This window comes from Cynara cardunculus (genome assembly GCF_001531365.2).
Source record: "Cynara cardunculus var. scolymus isolate 2C chromosome LG 11, CcrdV1, whole genome shotgun sequence".
Classification (NCBI taxonomy): Eukaryota; Viridiplantae; Streptophyta; class Magnoliopsida; order Asterales; family Asteraceae; genus Cynara; species Cynara cardunculus.
In genome coordinates, this window is record NC_037538.1 from 13267232 (window position 1) to 13283581 (window position 16350).

General features: G+C 35.8%; 1 protein-coding gene across 3 annotated transcripts in view; it reads right to left on the bottom strand.

Annotated features, from left to right (window-relative positions):
- LOC112521210 (protein ANTI-SILENCING 1) overlaps nucleotides 1-12166 on the bottom strand; it is a 32314-nt gene extending 20148 nt beyond the window's left edge. The window contains exons 1-2 of one of the 3 annotated variants that reach the window (XM_025129935.1): nucleotides 11964-12166; nucleotides 5112-5512 (exon numbers count right to left, since the gene is read on the bottom strand). In XM_025129935.1, coding sequence (XP_024985703.1) covers nucleotides 5112-5459 — 348 coding nt within the window. In that variant the 5' untranslated portion in view covers nucleotides 5460-5512; nucleotides 11964-12166. Of the gene's footprint in view, nucleotides 1-5111; nucleotides 9723-11963 lie in introns of those variants that run through there. The other 2 variants (XM_025129932.1, XM_025129934.1) reach the window with 2 other exon arrangements.
- Between the last annotated feature and the right edge of the window lie 4184 nt (nucleotides 12167-16350).

A 16350-nucleotide genomic window follows, 5' to 3' on the forward strand; every position in this document is an offset into this window, starting at 1 on the left:
AGTTTTTAAGATATGCCACAAAGGTTTTCTACCAAGTCATCAAAGCAAGGTATACTCTCTAGCCTCAACCGATCTCCTTGTGCATGGTTTGACTGAATGTCTGAATCTCTAGTCTTAAAAAGAACTGTCGGGCTATCATACTCTCTTTGTCAAGCATGCCTAGAACCAAAGAATGACCATCTTCAATGTCTATAGAACCAGAAAATCGCTTCTCGTGCAACATATGCGCCATGAGTGATCCAACAACCATCATATAAATCTCAGAAGGATCCGGCAGCCAACACCCCTAAGCCTCTCCAAAAAACGAAGCGACTTAGATACTCCACACTCAATTGTGCAAACAAAAAATTACTTTCGTTATCATATAACACTTGAAGCTTAGTGGCCAACATGCACCTTGTTTAACGAGGACTGAGAATTGGTGTAGGCATCTATCAACCAAAAAGTATCACAAGAAACGGATTGCCCATATAAGTGTTCTTTTAGGGGCATCTATCATCTACATTTGAATATGATGGTAACTTAGACTTTAATTTTATATCTGTAAAGACAATAGCCCATGTAACGTATCAAACAACTATATAGTAACCTAAATAGGAAACTTTCCTCATACAAGTTCCTTGTTCAACACTAGGTAATAAAAAACTGCTACGTACCATTCTTCCTTCATACCACAGGACTGCGAAAAGGATTTATATTAACCTAACCAAACCAAACCAAACCATTCTGGTATATCCCACACCGGGGTGGGGTAAGTAGAAATGACCTCAACCCCAAGGAGTCAAGTGATTGTTCCCGTTAAGACCTCCAGCATGTGAGAAGTATGGGCAATAAAGTAAAAAGAAATTGAAAAACAGGGAAAAGAAACACCATAAGACTAAAAAGAAAGATAGGTCAGAATATGTAAAAAGGAACCAAGACGAGTTAAGACTGCAAACAACATCCCAAGAGCAAAGACTAGTACAAGGACACAAAGCTACACAACCCCCAATTTATCTTACGACACTGTAATCGACCACACGCCCACCTTCTACCTCACCACTCCCTTCATCCCCCCAAGCTAACTACACACCCCTACCTCAGTTTGCTACCCTTTTGTACACCTCCAATAACTCTTGTAGATGGCATGCCCTTGAAAATTCTTAAAGCCGCCATGTCTGCCTCAAGTGCTCAACCCAAGTCCTCCCCAATCTGCCCCTCCTCGCCCCCTCTATCCTCACGCTTTCAACTCTGCTCACCACGGCTACAATCAAGTGTCCCCCACAAACATGTCCAAACCACCTTAGTCTTCCCTCTGATTGGTATGTCCTATCCAATATGGTAAGTCCAACCACATACCCATCTAAGCATCCTCATTTCTGCAACTTCCAACTTCTTCTCAAGATCCTTCTTTGTCGTCGAAAGCTCTGACCCGTACAACAAAGCTCATACCTGTAAGATTTGCCCTTCAATTTTAGTAGAGCTTCCATGTCGCACCAACCTGTGGCAACCCTCAACTTCAATCATCTTGTATTTATGTGATGATTGTTATGTCGACTTCAATTGTTCCCTCCTTATGAACCATCGAATCTAAGTACTTTAAAATGTCTTTTTAGGTACCATTTTCTCCCTTCTTTTGAAAAAGGTTGACGCAATCGCATTATACCAGCGTATAAAATTTCCCAAACAAGTCATAATATCTCGTCCATCTCACCGGTAGATAGCAATACACACCTCATGCTAACGAGTCATACCCATTCATGAGAACAATGGCATGCTCTCATTCCGAAAGGGTGGCAAGCTTTTCGCACATGAACTCCTTCAGAACATGATATCACCTTCTGAGAAACATGGATTTCTTCCCATTTGTTGTCATTCCTCCATATGCAGTTCCACCAAGAAACCTTGTCCTTCATTTTGCAACAATGAAACCATGTATTTCATTAACACCAAGTTTCAGCATAAACTAGAATCACTTTTATTGTCCTAACTGAAATTCCATTCTCAAAGCATGTTGTTAATATGTGTTCCCCTAATGTTTCGAGGTCTTTCTCCTCATGTTTACTAGATCCAAGAAAAGATACTCCTTCCACACCTTTGGTTATATAATGACAGTATTAAACCCCCGGGAGCTCACGTAGTTTGCTCCACCAAAACCCAACACGTAACCACCCCAATCACTCTGTGTATCCACTAAATGAAGTCTGAATAACTCAACTACCCATTTGGAGATGAAGTTGGGGTTTGCGGATGATGTCGTGGGATACTTCTCTGCCAATCAAGATCGCCAACTTGTCTCATGATTGAGTACACCGTACCTCGAACCAAGCATAAACGCTCTTCCAAATCCATGGCACCATAAACTTTTCTTCAATATCCACCACCTTACTTTTCTCATCCACTAGCAAGGCAACAAACTTCATCCTTTTCTCCTATAGCTCTTGCTCGGTTATGCCCTTGAACTTGTCGAAATCTTGTAACTCTACTACATGACATTTATCATTGTGCCTTGGCAGATTGGCTTGGTTGTCAGGAGCTTTATTTTGTATCCGATAGAACTCGTTAGTCTTTGCTAAATCCCCTCTAAAGGCGGTGTTAAACATATAAGAGAATGCCCTTTGAAGAACCCTTATATACTCGAACCACATTTTTCTCCTCCATTTCTTGAGCAAGTTCCATTACATTCCACAACGACAAGGTTCAAATTTCCTCAACTCTCAGATGTTGCTCATCAAGTCATCTACAAAATTCCTCCAAAAGCCTTCTTAGATACCCCCAACCTGTGAGGGATACAAACACTTGCAATATTCCCGCACGGGACCCTTCAAAACCAAAGTAAAGAATTATTTCACTAACTCACCCTCACGTTAATCCAAGAATCATCACATACTCAAAGTCTTTCTACGAAAAATGGTGCCACCTACAACATTAAAGCCACACTAGTGTGTCTCCCTCTAAACATAACCCTGTAGTGTCAAAATCGTTCTTCAACCACCCCATTAATTGAGATATATCTCTTGGCTTTCCTATCCACCCATGTTCATCCCCATCGCTATAATTATTGACCCTCTCCCGTCTGTTCCCCTATGTATCCCCTAATCATTCGAATAGCCTTTGTAACCATCCACCTCTCTTCCACGTCTTGAGCTCCTTACCCATCTTTAAAAAATTATCCCCTTTTGGTTTTCAAAGGGAGCTCTCCTTATTCCTTTGTTCCATCTTATTTCAATTAAAGCTCTCATCAATCCCATAATTAATTTTACATTAAGGCCAAGGTTAAATCCAATATGCATCATTGGACCAATGACAAACCGCCTTATTCAACTAATATTCTCCAAAATTAGGCACACCATTTAGCTTAACAAAATATTACCCCAAGAGAAGGCATACCATTTGTAAGGTGTCATGATTCCCCATCGCAATAGTTCACCTCACCCGCTTCATCCCCTTTGGTTCCATCATGCATCTCTGTCGTCTAGTGTCGCTCGTAACTAACCTCCCATGGCACCTTATGGCTACGCTTCGTTGCTCTTAATGCCTTGATTCCTTTTGAATCAATTATAAACCCATCCCTCGTGTGACTGCGCTCTTCCTACTTTGGTGTAGCCCAGCAGCTATCACGACTGACCTGTGGTGTTTGCCAAAAATAAACTGCACTTCATTGAAACAAAAACCCAAAATCCTCTACACACTAAAATATAGTTCCACCTTTGTTGATATAACCTCTCCAGTTTTCTATGCCTGCGATTATAATGAACTAACATCAAATCTCTCTACTTATAGAACTTGCTAAACTAGAAATACTGAAATTGCATACTACTAATTAATCTTCCACATATGCTTAAAATAGACCAATACAGGCATAAGTCCATGGGTCAGCATAACAAGGACTTATCTCTAGAGACCATTATGCTTTACTTTGGTATATTTGGTCCAAAAAACCTTGATTCTAGAGAGTTCTTCAAAGCTTGTACTTTACTACATTATTTGCAAAAAAAATGTACACAAACGACTTCTCCATGTATGCATTCCACGGGCATCTATATATCTAAACATTCAAATAGATAATACCGGTTAAGCAATGGTTGGCCTAAAAAATGCATATCCCTAGATAGCATAAACCTAAACTTATGCTATATTTTAGTATAGCTTGATCAAAAACTCCATGATCCAAGAGTGTTCTTCAAAGCTTGTACACCACTACATCATTTGCAAAGAAAACATATAAAACTCAACTTTTTCCATGTTTGTAATTCATGAGCATTTGTGCATCTAAAGCGGAGAAACTTTTAAATTGATGTTATAACAGGGAAACATTACTCTCATTTCAATATCTTAAGCAAAATACAACTCGATTATGCATATGCTTGTTTACATCAACATACTCCATAATGACTTTCAAGTCAATAATTGAACTCTCTTTCATACCATCTCGATGATGTCCCATGTTACTCTAGTTAAGTTCCCAATTAAAGAAACCATGAATGTTAGCCCACCGAACTTAGTTGATGCTCAATACTTTTCATTCGTAATATTCATGATCTTGATAGTTGATGTTAAATTATTCCTCTGCTATCGTGACAACCATCATTTCTTCACATGTTACCGTCTTTCTTAGCTTGTGAAGAAGAAATTATTCATAAGCCACTGTGTTTTCTTCCACCATGATTTGAGGATAGAAATCAGATAGTTTCATAGATCACAAAACATCAATTTTGTATGTAGGTTAAAATCGTTTGTGAAGAAGATATAGCTTGAGCATACTTGATTCCAGTGCATAGTCCAAAATCCAAGGAAATATAGAGTATTGAGTCAGACATATATTATCACCACGTCTTAGAATGTGGTGTACGTTTACCATCATAATGCATCCACGAGTTGATGATAGTTTGTTGCCTTTCACTAGTTATGACACTTGTGTAATATCACAATGCCACAAATAATCATAGGCAACTAATGTGTGTACCTTGTGGAAAAGTGTACTTTACAACATGCAAGAGTGCTTGTTGCAAAATATTTAAGCAGCAACTGCTTATAGTTCTCAAGGTACTTTAAGACTTGCATATATTGCCATAAAACAATATCCAGAGAAATATATATGTAGAAGTTATAATATTTAAAAATTTGATTACCAAAGGATTAATATTGGCTAGACCGACACCTTCACCGGATGCAAAAAAGATTTCATTCTCAAGAGTCGTGGTATCTCCAAGCCACTTTGAAATCTCCTCCGGACGAAAAAACCATTGGACTTTTACTTTCTTCGTCTTGCTGTCCCTTAGCTCCCATATTTTTATCAATTTGCCAATATAAGGTTCTCGTAAACCTTCCTTGTACATATAAACACAATCATATAGCATATATTTTACTCCATCGTATATGAAAGATTCATAAAATTGGATCTCCTTCTTTTTCCCACCAAAACCTCTCCTCTTAAGCCACTTAAATTCAAGACTAGCATCTTCATCAACTTTTTCCATATTGAATATGCAACCCTCCACGAATTTGATAGTAGATGCAAAAAATTCTAAACCTGAAAAACACAACATAAAGTTGAGCAAGCATCAACAATCTACAGCTACGATCATCTTTTTAACCAACTAGATGACCTTCTTTAACCATCAAGCAAGAATACATTACTAACTTGACAATAATAACTTATAGTAAATCCTACAACTACTTTCTTACTTGTTAAGAAGGGAGACCGTAAAGCATCATCAAATGCTAAAACTAGCATTCGAGTAAGTACATAAGTGGAAAATTTGGAAGAGAATGGAAAAGAAGAAAAGATCCATCATGGTACAAGAGTGGCCAGATATCTCAACAACTCTTAGGAGGGTCAAAGAAAAAGAAAAGTAAACATGGTTTTCTTGAGAGAGAAGGATTGGTCAAGCTTTTTCTTGCCTAGTCCCACTTAAGAACCAAAACAAGTTAGATCCATACTATTATAGTCCTAATGCGAGAGAGTTACCACGTGAAGATTGGCAGATAAAACATGAATGAAACCAAAAGTTAACTCATTGCCGAAGGAAAGATCTTGATTGTAAAAAACAAGAAAAGATGAACATCTTCACTATTTTCGTTCATAATTCATTTGAGAACATGTGCAAAGGGAACAATTAACAAAGACCAATAAGTTATAGCATAACAATTTCCAAAAGATATATAATGAGATGATTGACACAGAAGCTTGTTGAGGCTTGGTTTGTAAAACAACCATGCCATGTTCAAAATTCATTCCATCTTCATAAAGTGACTAGAAGAATCCTTTTGATGATGATTGCCACTATCATATCAATATAAGAATTGCATCGTATCATACAAATAGTTATATGATACATCACGGGGATAGTTAATATGTGGTCAACATACAAGTAAGCTTAGTTATGGCCACAAACCATAATTAAGTGTCATTTAAATTCACACTACTTAAAATTCCTCTTCTCGAGAGCATGTACCATTGGATTACTTCAACTTCTCTCATGATTTTCCTCAATGACCCTACCCTGTCGATTGAGCACTCTATGGATCTTCATAACTGAAAAAGGAAAAAATAACAAGTTGGTTTGTCCCTGAGACAAAGATTTCGAGCACCCACTTAATACAGGTCACATGATAGTTCAACCACACAACTCAACACCAATTGGAACTTTCCCATGGGTTCCACCAATCATTACAAAGTCGAAGTTTGTGGTTCCTAAACTCCCATGTTAGGTGTAATTTTAAGGTCAAACTAAAACACTATGCATTAGAAAAAGAAACACCTTCCCATCAATGATTACGAAGATGTTTATTTGGTAAAAGAATATCTATAACATTTTTCTACTCATTATTTTGGCTTTTTTTAGTCTCTTTACTTTGCTATTTGGTTTAACACTTGGTTCTTTGTCAATGTCATGATGTTTGATGAATGGTTTTGTTACCGCTGAATTTTGAAAGCTTTTGGTATAAATTTTTCAGCTAAACTGTTCTGTAGAAGTTCCAAATTTTATATGTTAGTAGCTTTTTTAAATAGTCTTAGCTTTTACTATCAAACGTTTCGACCTGTATGTTCATTTATGCAATAGAACGTTCGTCTAATAATTTTTGCATGTCAATAATCAGATTTCAGACCGACTTTTTATCATAATATGGAAAGTAAGCATCAACAATAACTAAAGTTAAACAATCATCTTTAAGAATTATGACCAGAAAGAAGAAAGATTGACATGCAACAAATTCAAAACTGTACCTAGGGCAATAGTTGATTCTTTATTGTGCTCAAATTTATGGATGTTCAATATCAAATTATTTACATTTTTTCCTTTCTTATTTATTGTTACATTTGCTTCTTTTAGACAATATCACTCAAAAACAACATTGCCGCACGATCTAGGTATTGTGTGTGGTACATATAACTATTAGCATCCGTCCATTAAAGGTAGTGTTCAATTGGCACTTTTAGTGCACCGTATGTTGTTGGTGAGATTGAATCTTTGTATTCCTTTCTAATTCTAGGGGGAAAATCTAAATTCGTCTTCTAATTAAGCTTCTCGAATCTTTTTCGCAAGTCAGGGGGTCTTCTAAAAAACAATCTATCTAACTCTTGCTATTACGGGAAGTCTATGTACATCTTCCCCGTCCATTAAAGATAGTGTCAATTGGCACATTATTTTGGAGCATCATATGCGGTTGATGAGATATATTAGCTCTTTTTATTCCTTTCTAATTCTAGGGAAAATAATTCTAAATTGTGGCTTCTAGTTAAGCTTCCCAAATCTTTTTTGCAAGTCAGGAAGTCTTCTTGAAAACAATCTATATACCTCGTCTCTTGAGGTTGAGGAAAAGTCTACTTACATCTTACCACCCATACGTGACATGTGGGTGGGATATACTAGATTTGTTTGGTGGTAAAACGAGAGGAGCGTTAGCAACTCACCAGAAAGCAACTAGTTGTCGTCCTGCTTCCTTTTCCCCCTCGATAGATGGCTAAATCACCTACTTAACACTAACCCAATAGAACCAAGAAAGCATAATATCTTCCGCAGTTGATGAGATACTTTAGTAAGGCATTAATATTCCTATAAAAGGGAACATTAAGAGGTTGATCCAAGTGATCACAAACAAGCTCCTACGATTATTTCGGGGAAAATGTTTACATGTGTGTATCTATTTTTTAAGGCCGAGTAGATATTACAAACGACCATTGATAAAATAGGCAAAAGTTATAATTTGTAAGTCAATGAGAATACATTAAAGAAGATGCATTTAGTAATTATATGCAATATATAGAGTTACAATATCCACATTTTCTATTTTCTTCATGCTTGAATTATATTTGGGATATATGTATGTGTTCTATTCCTTAAGATTTCATTTAACTCGAAGAACTAGTTCACCAACATACCTACCAATAAAGGGTATAAAAGAAGCAATTGACCATTCATAGGGAAGGCACAAAATATGGTAGCATAGCTCAAAAGTAAAATATAAAAAATACACCATTGAAGAATCAATCTAGGACATTGTACACAATACAATGGGCATATAACCATCAACATACATACAAAGAGGTCATATACGGATGCATGAATTGTGCCAAGGGACCATCTAATACAAGTGCACATATAAAATAAAAGTTAAACGTAGATAAATATATAACACATGAAGAACAGTTGTTGGTTCGACAGAAAAAAGTAAAAGAGGCAAGAGAGGAGAGTTTGTGACAAAAGAGAAAATAAATAAAAGAGGTTTGGGAAATGGTACTAGAAGAACAATGTAGCCTTGATTAGTTCCTTAGAGGTTAGCGACTAGTTCATTGTTCCCATTACTAAAACAAATCTTATTTGACCACATTACATCCATGATCCATCTATGTGTAAATGCCATTTAAGTTAACTGCAAAAATAAAAAATCATTTATATGCATTTTTCAATTAAAAAAACAAATGTAATGTGATCAAATATGCATTTCGTGGTTTGTAATGCTAAACAGATATAATGTGATCAAAAAACAGATGTATTGTGATCATATCATGGTTTTCAAAATCGTTTTGAGGCGTACGCCTCGAGGCGAGGCGGTTCAAAACCGCTCATCAGGCGGCGCCTCATGGTCCCTCGACGAGGCTTGAGCCTCAATTGGTGAGGCAGTGCCTTGAGGCGTTGAGGCGTGAGGCGTTTCTAAGGCGCACACCTCTCCAAACAACGTTTTTTTCTTCTCCATTGCTTACTTTTTCCTCTCTCAAGAAGATATCCATCTCAATAGCCAACCTAACAAGTAAGTTCTTTTTCGTTTTTGTCCATATTTTTAGTTTATGTATGATGTATTATATTATATTATATATATTTCAGTCAAGTATATATGTTCTATATCATGTATAATGTATTTTCTATATGTATAATGTGTTATGTATGTTTTTTTTGTATACTTTCTGTTTTTTGGTAAAAAAAAAATTCTGTTTTCTATATTATTTTCAGTTTTCCGTATTATTTTTCTGTTTCATGTGGATTTGGAAGACAAAAGTGATAGTGATTATGGATACGAGTGTGGAGCTATACAACTTGATCATGCTACGGGGAACTATAAGTTGTAGACTGATATGTTTTTAGACGTATAACTAGTATTTTATGAATCTATGACGTTTAAAATTTGGTATGGAATTATGTTTTGCTTACTATTAATATTTATGAATTTTATTTGTTTTACGCCTTGAGGCTTGCGCATCGGACCGCCTCGAGGCTTACGCCTCAAGGTGTGGAAGGAAAAGGCCTCGAGTCCCGATTCCGCTTTTTAAAAACTTGGATCATATATATACATACATATATATATATATATATATATGAGTTAACTACATCTTTCTCCCTGTGGTTTGCATGTTTTAATGCCTTAAGTTCCTAAAATTAAATAATTACGTAAAACCGCCCTGTGGTTTGCATTTTTTAACACTCTGAATATGTACCTTTAACTTCGTTTTAATCCATTCTGTTAACTCATTTAACACGGGAGTTTTAGTCTTTTTGGTCATTTTAAAAAGTACAATATATTGTTTATATACATAACGCACTCCACATCTCACCCCATCTTCTTCGTCTACATCTTTGTCGTCGGCCATAACTTCTTCAGAAACAAAATCATCTCAAGGAGAAGCATCATTGGTGAAACCTACCCCTTCTCAAAGATGCACAACAAATCAAGTAAGAAAATCAAAGATGAGTTTTTGAGGAAGTGGCAATGATCGGGAGGGTTCTGTTGACGAAAGTACTTGCAACCTAAGTTGTGACGAAACAGGCTAATCAAGAAACAGAACTCAATCTTTGGGTAGTCTCCGACAACAAAAACCCAGTCATGGCTATTCTACAGACAAAACCTAGCCAGGGCCATGACTGCTCCTAAGAAAAAACGATGCTATCAAAGGGTGGTGGATCTTCGACAAAGATTTGAAGCGGGGTTTAAGAGAGAACATGATCATGGTTGTTTGAAAACCAGATTAAATGTGTTATAAATATTCTAACACTGGTTGCAAATAATGTCGACAGGTTTAGTTCAATCCACTTGATCTGAAAGGATGCGTGTATTTTTGTTTGTTTCCATCTCCTGTGAACCCACACCTAATCAGACCTCTCGCTACTAGTTTTCCTCTCCGGTCAAAATCTGGCTTGCATCCATTTGTTATCGAATTTTTTGCTCCACTGCACGGAACACCAATTGTTATCAACTTCACCATCATCAATCTCTTGCATGCTCAATCCCAACAATGTCTGTAAGTCTCTCTCTAGATGGGTGCGTAAGATTATCAGGTTGAGGTATTAGTAATGGGATTGCAGTTGGTAGAGGTGGGAGTTCCAAACTTGGACTGCCATGGTTGTGCTTACAAGCTCAAGAAAGCACTCTTCGAGCTCAAAGGTATATCTCAAAATTAACCCACATTTAAATGGGTTTTCATATATGGCCGGTTAAACGATGAAAATGAGGTCGGTAAAGTATGAGTAAGAAAATGAAATAATTGATTAAAGTATGAGTGAAAAAAATCTACTTGGTTATACCTAAGAAATGGACACTAAAATAGATGCGGAACACTCTAGTAGCTCTCCTTTTAAAAGCAAATGCAGCTCAATTTCGGCTTCCTGATAAGGAGCTCATAAGCATTTCTAAAGGGCAGGAATTTGTATTTTGAACTTTTTTGTATGTGCTAAAACATAACATTAAAGTGGCACTTATCAAACCTGTCTGATACCAGTACACTACTACATTGAAACACATAGTTCCAGTTTACCTTTTCTTATGGATTTGCCAAACCCATAACTGAGTTAAATTTCAACTTGATGGCTGCAAAAGAGCAATTAGATTTTATGGGTGTGACATAAATAGAAAGCCTCAATAAACCATTGATTTCCTAAAATTTCCGGATACGAAAAAAGGTGCTGTAAGTATCGTCTACTTTTGGAATTTATTCAAAACCTTAATATCCATGCGTTACTAGAAAAAGAATCAGTTTCACTGTCATGGTCAACACATCAATTTCAACTTCAAAATTAGTACCTAAACAACAAAAATGTTAACCATGCTTAAATTTAACAAATTATACGAACTGGAAACAGCCGGCCTTAAATTTATAACAGAACACATATAATTTCTGAAGTCAGTTACATGATTCAGACTAAAAGATCAACAAGAATCTCTCTAATCAAACAAAGAGCTATACTTTTGTGATCAAATATGCAGGCAGGGGCGGAAATTACCTATAGGAGCGTCAAGGGCCGGGCAAGGCGGAGGTAAATTCAAAAAACCGGCTCTTTTTGTGTGTTGATCGATCAAATGTGTACTTTTCAATATCGTAAATTTTAGTTAGATTAGATAATTTTAGCTTCTGCATTCTACTGAGTTGTATATTATTTTGGCACGATGGCCAAAAAGAAAACCGAGTATGCTCCTTCCAACAATCTGCTTACTAATCAGAAATCAAGACTCGAAAAAAAAAAGAGAAAACAAAGAAAATGACAGATTACCTCTAAGGAGCACCGAGGGCCGGAGCAGATAGCAGGGAGCGGGGTGCGCCGGAGAAGAGATATAGAGACCAGGGGTCAAGATGAACCCATAAAAGAACAAACCCAGAAGATGACGGTTACGACTATATTGAATACGAGACAATCGACTGCAAGAAGTACGACAAGCCCTAATTAAACCCTTCTACCCCCTCGATCGGGTGTGCGATTTTGGGATGTACACCGACGTTAAAATTCAAATATACTTCGGAATTTTTTACCCAAATTGACCCTCAAGTTTTTAAAGATTGGAATATGTTGGTGTTTTGTACGACTAAACCGGATGGAATAGCATTAAACAAGGGAAGGTTAATGGCGTCTCTATCCTTTGTTAATCTCATCCCTATTACTTATATAATCATTCATTTTTTGTTTTCTTTTTGTCTTTTTGTTGTCTTTTTCTTTTTTATATTAATATATTTTTTTATTTAATAAATACATTACTATTACAAAATTTGTATGTAGGGTATTATTTCTCGTGATCCTTCAACTGTGTGGAAGCATATTCGATATTCCTTTCTGCACCAATACGCATCCCAGACCTAGCTTCGAAGCATCACTGTAACCTCAAAATCTTCCGACCCATCTAGCAGTGATGATATCGGAGCATTGCATAATCGATCTTTTAACAGTTGAAAAGGCTTTAATATGATCATCTCCCCATTCATACTCAACATTCTTTTACATTAGTTTAGTCAAAGGTGTTGCAATCCGTGAGAAAGTCTTGAATAAGTTTTCGATAGTACCCCGCCAAACCCAATAAACTACGGATCTCGGTGGGTGTTCTTGGTACTTCCCATCTTTTAATGGTCTCAATCTTTGCACGATCAACTTTTACATGTTGAGTTCTATAAATAAAATGTGAAGTAAACTTTCAAAACATAAACATTAACCATCACTAAAAATCTCGGCTCGAAAACAACATCATAAGTGTATGATGCGAAACAAAACTAAACATGTATGTTAATTATTCTTTAGATAAAATGCTTTGCACGAAGCAATCCATAAATGTTTTTCATCAATCAAGTCTTGCATTACTTCAAATGTTTGATCGAGTTCAATGGCACGAGCATTATCAGCTTTAAACTCTTTTTGTAGTTGTTTTACTGCTTTCTTCTTCTCTTAGATCCATTTGAGGATTTGATCCTGCAATGCCTTGTTACTATGTCATTTGTCAAATATCTCTTTAATTTCAGCTTTGGCTTTTTCAATGTATAGCTTCATCCCGGTAGGCATAATTTGAGAGGACAGGGGGTTTTGATGATGACGCATTTTCAGCCATCTATCTGTAGAGGGAGTTTGATGCTTGGTTGAGAAAGTTTGATTGCTTGATTGTTGTAAAATTTTCTTAGACTATGGGAGGTATATATACCAAATTACTGAGGTGACAACTCAATACCGACGCGGACAAAATTTTATTAGGTATTTTATGATCATGTTGTGTTTTCAGTTTTGTATTATGTTATATTTATTGTTTCATTACTAGATAAATGTAACGAACAATATCTTTATGTAACGATAATGTACATAATAGTGTAATGAAAAGTATAATTTTATACTCGATATACAACTTTCTTATATATTATTGAATACGGTTTTTATAGAACTCATTAGCAAGATACATCAGAGATGTTCTATTAAATATCTTAGGGTCATAAACAGGGTAACTATGAATGTAATTTGTATCACTAGTAGCCATTATTTCTACCATAAACCGACAAGCAAACACGCCACAATCTCCCGAGTTTGGTGCTTGTTGAGGGACGTTTGGAGATATAAACGTGACTAAGCTTCTAGTCCTGAGGCACATCCTTTCATCTTTTACGCCAAAAATTGATCTTTTGTAAGTATTTTTGGAGATTATAGGCCAAAAGTTCAATTCTTTGTCGATAACTTTAGCTGGGCACAATCATGTTATCATTTATGTAGATCATCCACGTCTCTATTTCTACGACCGTCGTAACCCAATGACATCTGTGTACATGAATCGGGATGATTACCTAAAAGAAATTAGTGGATTATTATAAATCAATATTTATTTGGAAATGTTTCATATATTAGCTATTTCTTACCTCGTCAACTAACCACCAAGACGGATAGTATATTTTTTGCGTCATCCATCAAATTAATATATTGTAGTCCAGGTTGTGACATAAATTGTAATGCATGGGACCATAATATCGTACGTTGTAACGCGTCAGGTCTCTACTTCATTTGCAAATGTGCCCACGTATCAACATGTTGTTAAAAGAACAATATACTCTATAAACATAAAATAATAACTGGTAAATAAACATTATCGTAAATAAAAAGAATAAATATTGATTACAAATGTATCAAACCAATAAGGTCCTCCAAAAGGGCATACCCCATGGTTCACATTCGAAAGGAGGTACTCTGAGTCCTTCTACTTTATCATTCATATATAATTCCAAGATGTCAAACTCAGTCATCCGCTTCGGGGTCTTGTACATAGGTGTTGAATCCGATAACGACATATACGGAGATCTCACAATCGGACCCGAGTGTCTGATGCTTTTCTCGTGCAAAGGTAGGGTATGCTCCGGTATCATAAACGATGCAGATTTATCAACATAATTTTGTTTGAAACTAAAATTCGGTTGATAACAATCATCATCTCTAGGGGTTGTATACGGTTGATAGACATTACTTTCATGTTGAAAGCCTTGATTGTTTTCAAGCTATTGAAATTGTTGATACTGTTTGGGCTGTTGAAATTGTTCAGATTGTCCAGGCTGCTGAAAATGTTGAGACTATCTAGGTACCTGAAATTATTGATTATTTAAATCATGTTGAATAATACATAAGTAAAAGTTAAAAATGCATACATTCATGGCATCATTTGAGCGTTGAATTTGCTCTAGTAAGTTTTTTATGTGCATTTTGAGCAACCATTGGATCGACGACCCCGTTGTGAACAAGTTCAATAGTTTCCTGAATATTACGATTCAGTTGTTCAATATATTCAGTCAAATCATCAGACAATTGTGACACTGATAAACTCGATGCACCGGTCTGTTTATTTGCAACCCTCTGAAAATAACGATAACTTGACCTCCACCATGGACACTGTAGCTCCACGTCAGTAGGTGTTAACATAGTACGTGGAAGCAAGCTTTTCTACATAATATACTCATTTAAGTATTTAGTTACAGTTAATAAAGTAAATTATACGAGATAAGTTGGTCAAACTCACATCCTCGATATCATCGACATGTATGTATCTAAGACAATCATGCCACAGTAATTGTTTCATGTGTTGCCAGACACATGCCCTAGGGATGACTCCATCGATCCTTAAATCATAAGAAAACGAAGCATGTGGAAGTGCTTATAATATCCATATCTACATTTTATTTATTTTATAGTTGGTAAACAACTTAATTTAAATATAACTTCGTTATTTTATAGTTAGCAGACAATTAATTAAATGTTACCTTGAATACAACATGAATCCAAATAATGTATATCTGAATTTGCGTTCAGACGACTCACGTTTTTAACGTGAGTTTTTTCACGTTTTTATAACGCATCATTAAGTTGAAAGTATAGGGACTCCAAAAAATTATTACCCCATTGATACATGTGTCATAAAAGTATTATAAATCAATGTTGCAATGTACGTAATAAGACTATAGAACACAACGAAAAATATATGCCATGTTTAAAAAAATACCTGTTCCATGCATCTAATTTTTCGACTAACCGTAAATACTCATCAGAAACTATATGTTTCTTTGTTGACCGATAAATCTAATGGAAACCATAAGCAAAAAACATAGACGTACTGCATCAATGTCTATTATTGTTCCGAATTTTTGCTGTTAAAAAACTCGGGTAAGATAACTCTTGCGTACCAGGCGATATTCATCAAAGTCTAAAACCCGAGATCTAAAAGACGACTCTATTATCTCTGGTAACGAAGGTTTGTTAGGGTCAAATTTCATACAAGTAACGAGACAAAATTCTTCTCACCCCAAACGTAAAAGACGTCATCCGACATTAAAATACAATGCCTCTTAACGGTCTTGTTATAGTGGTGACACCTGCATTTGTAACATCAAATGCACGAGCATCGGATCTTAATGTGTTGACCAAATATCGAGACAATGACGGAAACATGTATTTCTAAACATTTATAGTCCGTTTCTCGTCCTCTGCAATGCCCTTAAATTTGTATTTGAAATTTCAATACTTGATTTTATTTTAACAAATGCTTCATAATAATACTCTGATAGATATAATATAAAGAATACATTATAAAAATGAGATTATATTAAAATTAATACATTGTAAAAATGAGATTATATTAAAATTAATATAAGTAATA